Source organism: Lissotriton vulgaris, chromosome 7 (genome assembly GCF_964263255.1).
Source record: "Lissotriton vulgaris chromosome 7, aLisVul1.2, whole genome shotgun sequence".
NCBI classification, from domain to species: Eukaryota; Metazoa; Chordata; class Amphibia; order Caudata; family Salamandridae; genus Lissotriton; species Lissotriton vulgaris.
In genome coordinates, this window is record NC_141695.1 from 487,627,438 (window position 1) to 487,640,209 (window position 12,772).

Consider the following 12,772-nt stretch of genomic DNA (forward strand, 5'->3'; position numbering starts at 1 on the left):
TGGGGGAGCTACATTTAGTTTTTTGCTAGTCCTTATTTGATGGGAGAGGTCGGAATTTTTTGTTATGATCAAGTCACAGGTCATCTAATTAATTAACAGTATTAGATCCATTGCATGCCTCATCTTCAATGACATTAAACAGTTCAGCAGTATGATATGGGGGCTGAAAAGCCTTGCAAAAGGAATAAACTTATATAGCGGATAGGCATTGCAAGTCTGAAAACTGGATCGCCTCAAAGTTCTCCCTGGTTTAAATCAAGTCTGCATATGTTTTTCTGCAAGGATTTGTTTTAAGATTCTTTCTGAAATCTAGGGGGTTAGTTCAGTATGGATGTGCATAATGTTGAAGTGTGTGTATTAGCCTAGCATAAGAAAGGAAATTAAAGTGTGGGTCCTGACCAGATATAACCTTTATTTCCAACTATGTTATACCACGAATAGAGAGGTCATTAGAAAAATGACATAGCTGAATACTCATATTGTTGGGGATTTGACTTTTCTTGGGTTCTAGTTAACTTGGGTTTTTTTGTAAGTGTGAACCAAACAGACAATGTGAATGCAGTAGTCACAGTTTCCGAGGTTTGATGCCACCGAATGCACGCAGGGCTATGACTTCCGTGAGAAAAAGAGTGCAATGAATGAGCCCTGCAGAGCCTCCCATTGCCCAGCGTTAATTAGCGTAGATTGGATCCGTTCCCACGTACAGTAATTATTCAAAGACAAAGTTTGTTAAGTATGTTGTTGCTTTGGGTCCTCTGGGTCCCCGTTTGAATAGTAGGAGCCAAAAGTTATTGAAACGCTGCGGGGATCTGTTGAAGAAGAGAGCTCCTTCCAGCAGCCTCGTTCCAGCCTGTCTGGAAGAAGTGCACTGGGACAAAAATAATCGGGATTTAGCTAAAACATGCAAAGAATCTGGCAGGAGTCGCTCTTCTCTATTAACATGACAACAGTGGATTACTAAACAAAATGAGTGTCTTCAGACAAAGCAGAATGATTCCAGCAACACAGCAACTTATCCTGCCAAGAGAAAAGGCAGGAAGCTCTTCGCAATTAGAACACTCTCGACTATGGAGTTATTTTAGAGGAACCCACGATCACAAACTGCAGAGACCCGAAATCATCAATTCACAAGGTTATTTGCGCATCCAAATCTGACTTGTGAGCACAAATGTTTCTAATGAGTGCACAACGACATTTCCAATTCACAAAAGTAAGTTTCGTAGTCTTTAGAATATTTCTTCAAGCTGAGATTCTGGGCAAGTAAATCTCCTCTAGTGAGTGGGCAGTGGGGTTTCAAGGGTGGAAATGCCCTGGAAGTTTGTGAACTCCCACAAATCTCTGTCTGTTCGTTGTAACGAGCCATGTGTGACCCCTCCTTGCCCTGTATATAGTCTACAATTACGTCTATCAAGGGCAGAAGCAACTACCACTTTAGGGTGAGCTGTAGGGTAAAGGGTTTCTCTAATGGGTAAAAACCTTTTAATGAGAAAAAAAATTAAAACTGCCTCATTTGTTCTTCCTGACGTTTTTTGCATAAAAAAATATTAAAGTACATGTTCCTGAATGCAAAAATGGATATTACTTGTTTTCCAAGAGTACCTCGGGACGTACTGTGATGACAAAATGAGGCCCGGGTATTAAATTAAAAGTGGTGGCTCCCATTAGCAAACAAGATAGCTAAAAAGGTGGCCCACATTTGCAACTCAGGGCAGTTTTGAACTTGTAACGACACACTATATGGGTACTTTGCAAAGTATTGGGGACTGCATGCATTTGTGTTTGCTGCAGGCAATGCTTCTGGTAATATCAGGGAAAGCAACAGTAAAGAATAGCTTACCTGGCCGTAAACCGGCCCACAAACTGCTGAACAATTTTTTTTTTTTAAAAGACACCCCACACACTGGTCTGTGAAACTAGCCCATCAAGCACTATCTGACTGCCCTAATGGCCAGTCCGACACGGACTGAACCTCAAAATCTGTGACTGATGCAGTGTCTGGACATGACTTGTGGAACAAAATCAAAAACATCCAGGAGTCCTCACCTTGGATGCCCACTTCACCACCCAGAGGGGTACATTAACTCACATGAAACCACTCTATGAGTATATCCATTTGCGAGTGCAATATCAACTTTCATAAACAGGAAAAGTGGTTTGCAATCACAAACCAAGAAATATCTCTTCGTCCATCTTCCTCATCCTAATCCTCACTATGGGAGGAGTTGCCCCTCTCTATGACAAGTTACTGAATACATATAAAACTTGGAAGAATTTTTTTTTTGCCTGTCTTTAAATTCTACATCTTCATTTTGCCCTCTCCTCAAATTTTACTCACATCACCCTGTTACTGTCCCCTTCAGGAACTGCTTACCTCTTTAATGCAAGGGTACATTTCAGTATTATTTTTAATAATGTATGCAACTGCAAACAATGAGGCCTTCTATTTCTTCCTCTTTCTCATCAAACTCCCAGACGTCTTCACCTTATAGGCCAGAATTGTGACGGTGCATCTCCAATTGTAGGGATGCTCTAGAGCAGTAGTGTTAGCTATCTAGGAATCCAAAAACATTCTACCATTGCACACAATATAAATCACTGCACTTGCTTACAAATGGTGCAAAAATCAAGGAAACTAAATCTCAAATGTATAGTTTATTCTTAATTTTGTACTTTCTTAGGAATGGATTTAGAAAAGGTCTAGAGTGTTCCGCCTAAAGTCCTCAGTGAGTAGCTGTCAGACGTTTTGAGATAATTTAGGATTTCCTTGGCTAAAATTCTCTTAAAACCTTCCGGAATAAAATCCTATAATTCATAATTCACACTCCCATTCATTCTTTAAATTTGCCTATAGCTGTAAAAGGTCCAAACGTGCCCCTGTTTTAAACGTATTCCATCAGTAATGGTGGATTTCTGAATTGCCACCACTTCAGCCAAAAGGTTAGGAGAAATAAGGTCATTAGTAAGATGATCTCCATATTTAATTTTTTCCCCAACAGGGTATGTATAAGACTTGGGCCTTAGTTCCACTGTTCCCAAGAGATAACTTTGCTTGTTTTTCACTCTGAAGAGGTGGGGGGGGGGTGACTCACTTCACTCTCTAGATATTGCTAGAGTGTCATACATTATTTAGCTAGTTGGAAACGTTTTCATTCTTCCAAGTCCTTATTTTAGTGATTTGGTGATCCCACAGATAAAAACTTTCCACAGACACATTAAGTCTTTCGATAGGATATGCCATTTGTCAAGCTTACATTGCAGTAGGTAAGAAACCTTTAGTAGCAATACATGGATGTTCTACTGGTGGGGTAGAGGCACCCTGGTCACAAGTAAATCCAATACCAGTCCAGGAGATAAGTGGGGCAACTAGAAAGACTGCTGTACATACATTTGTTAATTGCATCGTTTCGATGCTTTAAGCTCAGGCCAAGGTATTTTCAGTGATAGTCCAAAAACTGGAGATAATTAGTTCATAAATAGATGAATACAGTTTTTATATTTTGGTTTTGTCGCTCATTGCTGACTTTGGTTGTTTTGGTATTTTTCATTAACAACCTTAGTCATCCCTTACTTCGTGAGGATGTTACAAAGACAGATGAGGAGGTAATACAAAGACTACTTACTGGTAGCCTTCATTAATAATAGTCCTTTGTTTCCTCATCCCAGTGCTTTTGACACCTCCCCACCCTTATCTCCTTTTCAGAACAACATGGAGCAGAATGTGTTCCTTTAAGCTTTTGATAAGGTGAAGTTTTGTGTAAGGTGAGGGGCGAATTTTAAGTACAGAAAGGGAAGACAGGTTAAAAAAAAAATACCCATCATTTTTTCATTTTTGAAGCTATTTATGCACAGGCATCAACATTTAACTTAGGTGCACACAAATGCGAGTTGCAAGCAAACTACCCAGGGTTTATTTTGCAGATTCCATATTTTTGGGCATTTGCACTTATAGATGCACCTTTGGTACAGTCCACTGGCTGCTTTCTTAACGTTCACAAAATCCCTTCGGGGGCATACTGTACAACCATTGGCGGCAGAAATAAAGGCAACATTAATACCTACCCTCTCATTTGGAGGCGAAATAATGATGGACGCAGAGGCCAGTCTATTGGATAAAATCGTGAGAAGTACTTGTAAGCAAGTTTTTGGGCTTCCAAGATCAGCATTCCCTGCCCAAATTAGGCTGGAGTTTTCACTGAAAATCTTGGACTGAGCGAGCTATGGCACTTAGACATATCCTCACAAGTATTCAATAAGGCGCTAAACGCAAGTGTCAAACTGCACAGCTGGCTGGAGGACAAAGGAGCAGTGGCCTCATGGGTGGCTGGTGCTGAAAACCTATGATGATCTCAAGAATCTCCTTGTGCTGGAGGCTTCCTATTCCCTGAAGATCAAACAGCAACTTCGATCATTGAGGCTGGGATAGATCCCCACACTAGATTTTATGCCAAAGTGGCAGGAAGAAGCTCAAAGGGGGAACATGAAATGCCATGTGAGTCATAAGACATCCAAGACGCTGCAGCTATGCATTTGTCTCCATTTAGGCCACCTGCGAAGATCCCTATTGAGGAAGGAGTTTGATGCACTGGTGATCAGGACATGCAGATCTGCAGTCAGAGTCATTGTCCCACGCAACACAATACCTAACATCTGATTAATGTGATTTGTGGACATCTTTAAGGACCATGTTATGTAGAACCCATATGCCCAGAGGGGGGCTGAGACTGTAGACCATGAAGGTGCTCCCTTGGAGTCCAGGGAAATCACTCATGACACAGCGGGTTGCTAAGGGGAATATGGGGCCACTGGCTCCCTATCCAAACACATGGAGTGTTGCCCCTATTATGATTAGATTTTGTACTGTTGTATATCATGTGCAATTTCATATACAGGGGCTCGAACTCAGTCAACTATTTAGTGGGCAAAGGTCCAATTGCTAGACATTCCTGTTACCAAACCTTTATCATTTGGTGGCAACTCTTTTTTGCAACCTTTTATCATGCAGTTCCTGTTGATTACCCCTAAATATTGAGTGTTGGTTCTGGCATTTTTTAGACACTCACTATGTTGTACTGTATGCATACCTTGCACATAGTGGTAGGGCAGAGTTATTAGTGAAATGACACATTTCCTTGAAGTCCCTGTAACAAACTTCTTAAATGCCTGGTTGTACTTTCATAATCCACTCGCTAGTATTTTAAGTTCTATTGTTTTTTTTTTAACATTGACCTCGCTCAGTGGGTCTAAATTGTGCCTAAATCTCTTCAAGCACCATAACAACAGCACAACTGCCAGCAGTTCTGTTACAAACTCTTTTTTTTAAATTTGGTGCTAAATTTTAACTAATTGCGATTTTTATTATGTATCCCTGTCACCGCCTAGTATCCAAGTTTTTATATGATTTCTTGTACGTGGGCGTCCTTCTGTTGGTGAAACTTTGTCACAATCCCTCCAAGCACCCCAAATACTTTTTGTGTCAAGACCCTGGGGTGATGACTGTTAAACCCTGAGAAGGAATGCACCTGGGCACTTTATAAAAAGTTGGCACCTAGGCTTCACAACAAAGACATTTTATGGTTAAGGGGAGTGGGCCTTATGATCTTGCCTTAATATGATTTTATAATGATTCTTTTTTCTAATGTTTTATTCTTCTAATGTTTATTCTGTACTTTTAGCTATGTTTATGGTTATATTTGACAAAAAACAAATATATATACAGATTGGTTTGTGAAGGAATCGTGGTAAAGAAGAAATATGGCAGAATTAACAAACATCGCCCACCGAAGGGATATCACTGAGAGGCTGGGTTGAACTACAGGAACCAGAAGGCTCGACATTGTAATTTACACCCACTGGAGGGTAATCATGGATATTTGAATGAGCAACAAGCTGGCGCTGTTAGTGCAATCACAGTCCCGTGATGTTTGCCATGCTCCTCCTTTGATGAAGGCCTAAGTGGGGCTGAAATGCATTAGGACATTTGGAGCGCTGAAAATAAAATTTGAAAACTCACCGCGATGTGTGCGGCTCACTCTTTCCTTCAGGAGAGGTACTGGTGAGATATATATATATATGTATCTACCTACCACTGGTATAGTGGATCTTCTACTGATGATGTTTAAGGTTAGGGATAGGAATATTGGTGCTGCCAACAAATGGGCAAGGATGCGAACTACAAAGTAACATGTATTAGGATGGACATTTACAAACTATCAAAATGGTCTTTCCACCCTAACTCTACATGTGAATGTATTCCCAAAAGAACATGGAGTGAATATGTGGCCAAAGTGGAAATGGTTCCTGAACAAATCGATACACTTGAGTGTAGTGGGAAGGAATTTCAACAGGAAAAATACTAATCTGGTTTAATATGGTAATTAGCCTACTATTGTTGATAATGTGTTCTGACTGATTTTTAAATAGCAAGACTACACTTGTAAATCTGTAACACAGACATAAGATTTCCAATCATGATCATTTGGGTACTGCTACTCCCCTACAAGTAGAAAAGCTATACAACCCATTTGCCTAAGTCTATCCTGTGTAGAATTCAGAATTTTAAAATACGTCTGCGAATCAGCCCCAATAACCACAATGACCAATTCACAAAAATCTTCACATATCCTGGTGAGTGCGAGAAGATGAGAAGATTCTAGTCAGAAACATAAATTCATAAGTCAAAGATTTAAAGCATACTGCTCGTTTCACCATAAATTCAATTTACAGCTTGTAACACTTTTGATTGTCTGCAGTAAAGATTGCGGAGGTGTATGTAGAGCAATGGTGAAAGAAGCATCAGTAGGGCCATCCGTTTAAAACACTCTGAGCGTTAAACATGTGTTTGTAATGATTAAATCCCTCTCTGAAAACACACAATAATCTACTTCTGAAAAGGTATGTGTGTGTGGGGGGGGGGGGAGTTGTAAAGGGTATGTTGCATCCCAAATGAAACGTTATAAGGGTGTAGGAAATGGGGTTTCTCCAGTTGAAGAAATGTATTCAAGGTACATCAGGAAGAGAAATGTAAGCTATATGTGATGAAGAACGTCTGCAAAATTTACGCTTACAGATTTTATTTCCAGTGGACTCCTTTGGATGATGAACACGGAGTCGAGAAAATGGATACACATCTAGGATTTGTGAAGACTTACACACAAACTCCTGGGCATTGTTGTAAATACTCTAAGAAAAAAACTATGAAACAGGCAGGCAAATTTCTGACTTTGACAAATACAATTGTGAATTATTCCACTGGTGATCATAGAATACTCAGTTTAGACTGTATTGACTCTCTCAGAAGGTGTAATGAGCATAGAAAAATCAATTCCGCAAATGTGGCTTAACTAAGCTCCCTGAAGCTTATGTGATAGCGAAAGATCATCATGTAGGGATGCCTACTTATCCAAGAGGTGTGTGAAGCAACCAGACAATGAATTCTTATACCCCTCACCAAAACTTGTAGTATGGCCACCTGACATTCCATTACACTATACAATGCATGACATCTATCTTACAAGCTTATAACAATCTGGCAATGTAACCATATGTATACTTAGAGATAAATAGATATGAATCCACCCAAAAGCAACAAATCCCATTGATGCTTAAGCTATATGGAGTATATATTATCATATCTCTTCAGTTTGAACTGACTATTGATCCACACTATAAACCTTAACTGGGCATATGTCTTTGAAAATACGAGGACGTTCCAAAATCTTTCACACCATCATAAATGTGCTTCTAGTGGCATGAAACGACTATGCTAAATGCTTAAAATAGACGGAATTGTGAGATTTTTCGTTCATAATTTCACACAACACATTAATCCTAACATTTTAAATGATTATTAATTCTGAATTCTAGTGGAAGATCATAATTTTACCATCAAAAAATGTTATCAAACTGTATTTCTTGAAATAACTCAAGCTACAGCTATTGAGATCACTGCACATTTCTTCACCTGGGAATGAGAAACTGCGAAATGCCAGCATTTCATTAATATAATTCTATTTTGTTTGTTCCCTAGTATCTCTAAAAAGTGAAAAAGGTTTTCAAGTAGAATTTTATCAAGCTCAATCAGTTTTGTGTATCAGCAGAATGGCCCACACACTTCCGCTGATTCAAAGCATAACATGCAAACAACAAACTTAGCCCCCACCTCCACCACATTCAATTTGATGGGAAAAACACATGAACTAAACACTTGAAATACAGGCAGGGATTAATGGTGTATCCGTGCATTATACCTATGGCACAATGTCATAAAATTAATGTAATTAAATATTTCATCATCCCGGAAATACAATACATCTCTTGTTCTGCCCCAGAGGAACAGCAGTAGAATAAAAGAAGTTTAGAAAACAGTGCGTTTTGTGTGTGGTTAGCATTGAATTCCAGGTGATGCTTTCTCATTACATGTTTCATCTAGCCCTGATCAGTAGCAAAAATATAAAAACAGAATAGTTGCAACATGATCATTAAGTTTAAGACCCCTCCAGCCAACTAACTTGTTATTTTTGTATTATCTATCAAGACACAGGAGATGATGTCAAACATCTCCTGTGTCTTGCTTAAGTTAAGAATACCCTTTTTAATATGAAAATCTAGATGAACTAAACTTGATTTTTTACTGTTAAATTATCACATTTTGATATGAGGACCCAGACATCATTTTAAGATTATTTGACTTGGCAAAAGTAGTATTGTACCTCGAAAGGCATTGAATGGTGTGTATTACCAAAACATATTTAAGAGTGAAATCAGGAAGCTTGGTCATGTTTCCATATAAGATCTTTAGGTTGAACTACATGCATTCGCTATCGACTTGTAATGCATTACAATTCTTGATATCCTTTGTTATATTTTGACAAGTGCCTTGTTAGTTTGGTCAAAGAAGCTGTTAGTGTATAGTAATCCCAAATATACTCGAAGTATAACTACAATCAAATGGACTTTAGATATTTCCACTTATCTAATATGGCCACATTGAGAATCCATAAATGGTAAAAAATCTACTGTTCAAACATTTTACATGCCACTATCAAATGAAACTGGACTTCCTTTCACCACTGAGTTTGGTAATCCATGGTTTTGATTTTAATGCACATAATGCATTGAAAATATTTTGTAGAGGTCGTAAATTCTTACTAGTGCGTAACTTTTTCTATAAACTTTCTAACTTTTCAACAATCCTTCACTTCTTCCTTGACAGCCTCCAACCACCTCCGCCTCTGGATAATTCTGCCCACTTACAGCCAACATTAATATAGTTTTGGAGAGCACACCAGTGTAGCTATATGTCCATTTGTATTGTCATTACATAAAATTAAAGGGTAATCCTAGCGCTGCCTTAATTTTATATTCATATTGATCTTTTGAAAACATTCTTGTGGTATCTGTGAGTTTTGTATGATTGGCTCCATGGGTATATAAGCAATCTGCTCTGGGACTTTTTGAGGGTTGCTTTTAGCTTTGGGTTTCAATTTCACAAATTTAGAGGACTCCTCTCTTAAGAGTTTTAAATAAGTGGACCACCACTTCTTTAAGGCCAGCTCCTGCATTCTGCTGCTGTTAAGCAACTTGAAGAGTTTGTACTTTGGTACTTGGGCATACATCTCTGTCTTAGTTTATACCAGTTCAGTTAATTAGACTATGATGATATGATTTATATATGTACTTAAACATACAAAATATACCCTTAACAGCAATCACAAATATAAAATAAACATTTGATATATACATTCTTTCCATAGGAATATATTCTCTTGAACTAAGCACATAAGCCTGTTTTGTCCAAAACATCTGAAAGAGACAAAAAGTAAATTCTGTTCTATGGTCATCACTCTGATATGTGTTGGATAAATTAGTGTAGTATATTATTGAAAAACAGAGTGAAGTCAACAGTAGAGGAAAAAGCCTTTGCTTGCTGCGTTTTTTTGATAATTGCAGACAAGCCCGTACTGGGCTTGTGCGAGATATTAAAGAAATATGAGGTATAGTAATGATAATAGTAGATGCACATTAACGTTGATATACACCAATTCACTGAAGAAGGACTTACAGAGAAATTAAAAAAAATTGTTTTCCAAAAAACAAAAAATAGTGCTATACGGAAAGACCATGAACTAGGTCAGTGGTTTGTTACTACTGATATAGAAGGACATGATGATATGTAACTGACCCGGCAAAAAGTAAGTTACAATCCTGTGTGCCCCAGGACATTGTTTTGTAAACCCATAGCCTCCCTTCCATGTTCTACGTGGAAAGGTGATGTCATTCACCCCTGTGGTTACACCAAAGATAGTTTTAAACAGTGGTTGCCATTACATGAGTTCAGATGAAAGAGATTGGTGGTACCATGTGAGGTTTGGAGGGGTGGGTACGAAAGCAATATTTTTGAGGAAAGAAAGATGAAAGCCTATTTCCTTGGATAGAAAACCAAGAATCCAGAAAAGCTGAGTTTACTATTTTTTAAGTCAAAAGTGCTTATTCGGGCAGGCAAAATGTAATGATTGCCAACGAAGTATTGTTTTCACAAGTTAGTTTACTTTTGCATAGAAGGGTGGCCATCATGTGATATGCCAGAGAGGAAATTATAAGGTGGTTACCATGCAGTGGGCAGGAGGGAAGGTTACTATTGATCAAGGGTAACTACTGAGATTGACAAAGAACCAGTTAATATATAAGATTCTAATGGCCCAATTTGAGTATTTTGAGTGTTTTATTTGATATACGAATATTTGTTTTAAATCGGTTTCCAAAATGTTAGTTAATGTCTTATAATGTTTGCAATACACATGTATTTCAATTGAAAATGCTTTTTTTATAGAAAACACAAATATGCCTTTAGTTTAAGTGCACACCATACGTTTTTCTAGATTATCATGAAAGGATGGATTTGGAACTAAAAAAAAACACACGTATTTGTTATGATTGTGTAAGATGTTGTGTGATCTCCATTCACCACTTGAAGTGACTGGCAAATGAGATGCTCCACACATAAATATAGGCTCATGTTGAACACAACTAGCACTGCATACAAATGAATTGACACTACTCCTTTCGTTCCATTCCACTCAGTAACTTTTTTAAATGAATTAAAGATCACCTACCATTGGTAAGAGTGTTCACGTAGTATCTTCGGCCCTGGTGTGACATATAGGATTGCCAGCCCTGAGGAAGCGGGCCATGTGTTGAATCCTCCACTCTCTGACTGTTGACCATGCCGGGCTTCTGAAATAAATTCAACATAGCAATAAGAACAAAACATTGTTGGAAAGTGAAATTAAAGGCAAGACTACCTAAATAACCAACAATTAAAAAATAATCAAATATTTGGTAGCAATGCCAGTAAATAGTCACAATTAACTGATAATTCAATAAGTTCAGATGCTTAAATATGGCAGTTAGAGAAGACCGAATAATAATAATAAGCAGCAACATACAAAATGTATTCCTAGTTCCAAATCTTTTTTATTGACTGCTATGCAAAGTTACATATACATATGTACATCTCAGAGAACTTGACAAGCAACACTAGCTCAATACTGAAGGCGTCTTCTGGCATATTTTAACTGACCTGCATGTAATGAAGGTCATCACCCAGGTAGGGCCATAAAGAAAGATCACTAGATTAAATGCTGAACCAGGCATCTGTAGATCACAAAATTAACCACCACAGTACCCGAGACAGTCCTTCTTCCTCCTGAAGTGCATACAATCAGTGCCAATAGGTTATTGCCTACTATTCAAGAGACTTGAGACAAATCAGGTTTGTGTGCTCTAAATAGTCTTAGGGGTAGCACGCTAGTGAAGTAATGTACCGTTCCAGGACCAAACCTAGTCTGTTTACACATGCTTGCAGGAACAACCTTTGTCACAACAACAGAACAAAAAGGAACTGGTGACCTCTAGTGTAGCTCAGATAAGTATTCAGTTTCATAATCAGGATCTTTTTATATAAAGCCCTACCTAACACTGCTTCTCTTTTACTCTACAAGACTTGTGTATCCCGTGAGATTAGACCAAAATCGTCAAATTATTTTCCCTACATTCAAATACATTCAAAATGTAGATCCACCAGTCTTCAAACCAGTGCTTGAAATGGAAAATTAGAAGTGCAAGTACTCTGTAGCAGAGTACCGGATTGTTTATGAGAAGTGCTGGTACACTCCAATTAAAAGTATTATATTTCTCTTGAGAAGTGCTGGTACTTTGCCTCTCAAAATAAAAAAGTGCCAGTACTCAGTACCGGATAGTACCGGCCCATTTAAAGCACTGCTCCAAATCTCAATCTTGAAACAGCATCTCCTAAAACAGGATAGAACCAACCATGCCTACCCTCCTCAACTTCAGCAAGGACCAATGAAATGCCCTCTTCTCCCAACCCAGAAATCACAAAAGAGGCAAAGACACTTTGTGTTACAAGCCGGGAACTAAACCATGTTAGGAGTGAACATGTCTTAAAATATATATTTCTGTAAAAAAGTCTATATACAATACAAGAAAAAATGTGTTTCATTTGGCTATTGTAAGACTTGGCCTTTTTGGCTAAAGTTCCCTAAACATTTGTCTTCACCCTAGACCGTTTTCCTGAATTAGAATTGCCAATTTAGATGGTTTGGGTACTTTGCTACTGCTGATCAGTGTCAAAGTATAAGTGTTCCCTATGTAAAATGTAATGGTAATTGGTTGGCCATGATTGGTATGTTTGCGTTAATAGTAAAGTCCTGATTGGTGTGCACTGTGTGTGACAGGGCACGTAATACAAAAG

At 38.3% G+C, this 12,772-nt stretch overlaps 1 protein-coding gene across 2 annotated transcripts in view; it reads right to left on the bottom strand.

Moving 5' to 3' along the window:
• GAS7 (growth arrest specific 7) overlaps positions 1 to 12,772 on the bottom strand; it is a 1,296,657-nt gene that overhangs the window by 779,908 nt on the left and 503,977 nt on the right. For both annotated transcript variants that reach the window (XM_086930551.1, XM_086930552.1), the window contains exon 2: positions 11,112 to 11,232. In XM_086930551.1, coding sequence (XP_086786677.1) covers positions 11,112 to 11,232 — 121 coding nt within the window. The remainder of the gene's footprint in view (positions 1 to 11,111; positions 11,233 to 12,772) is intronic.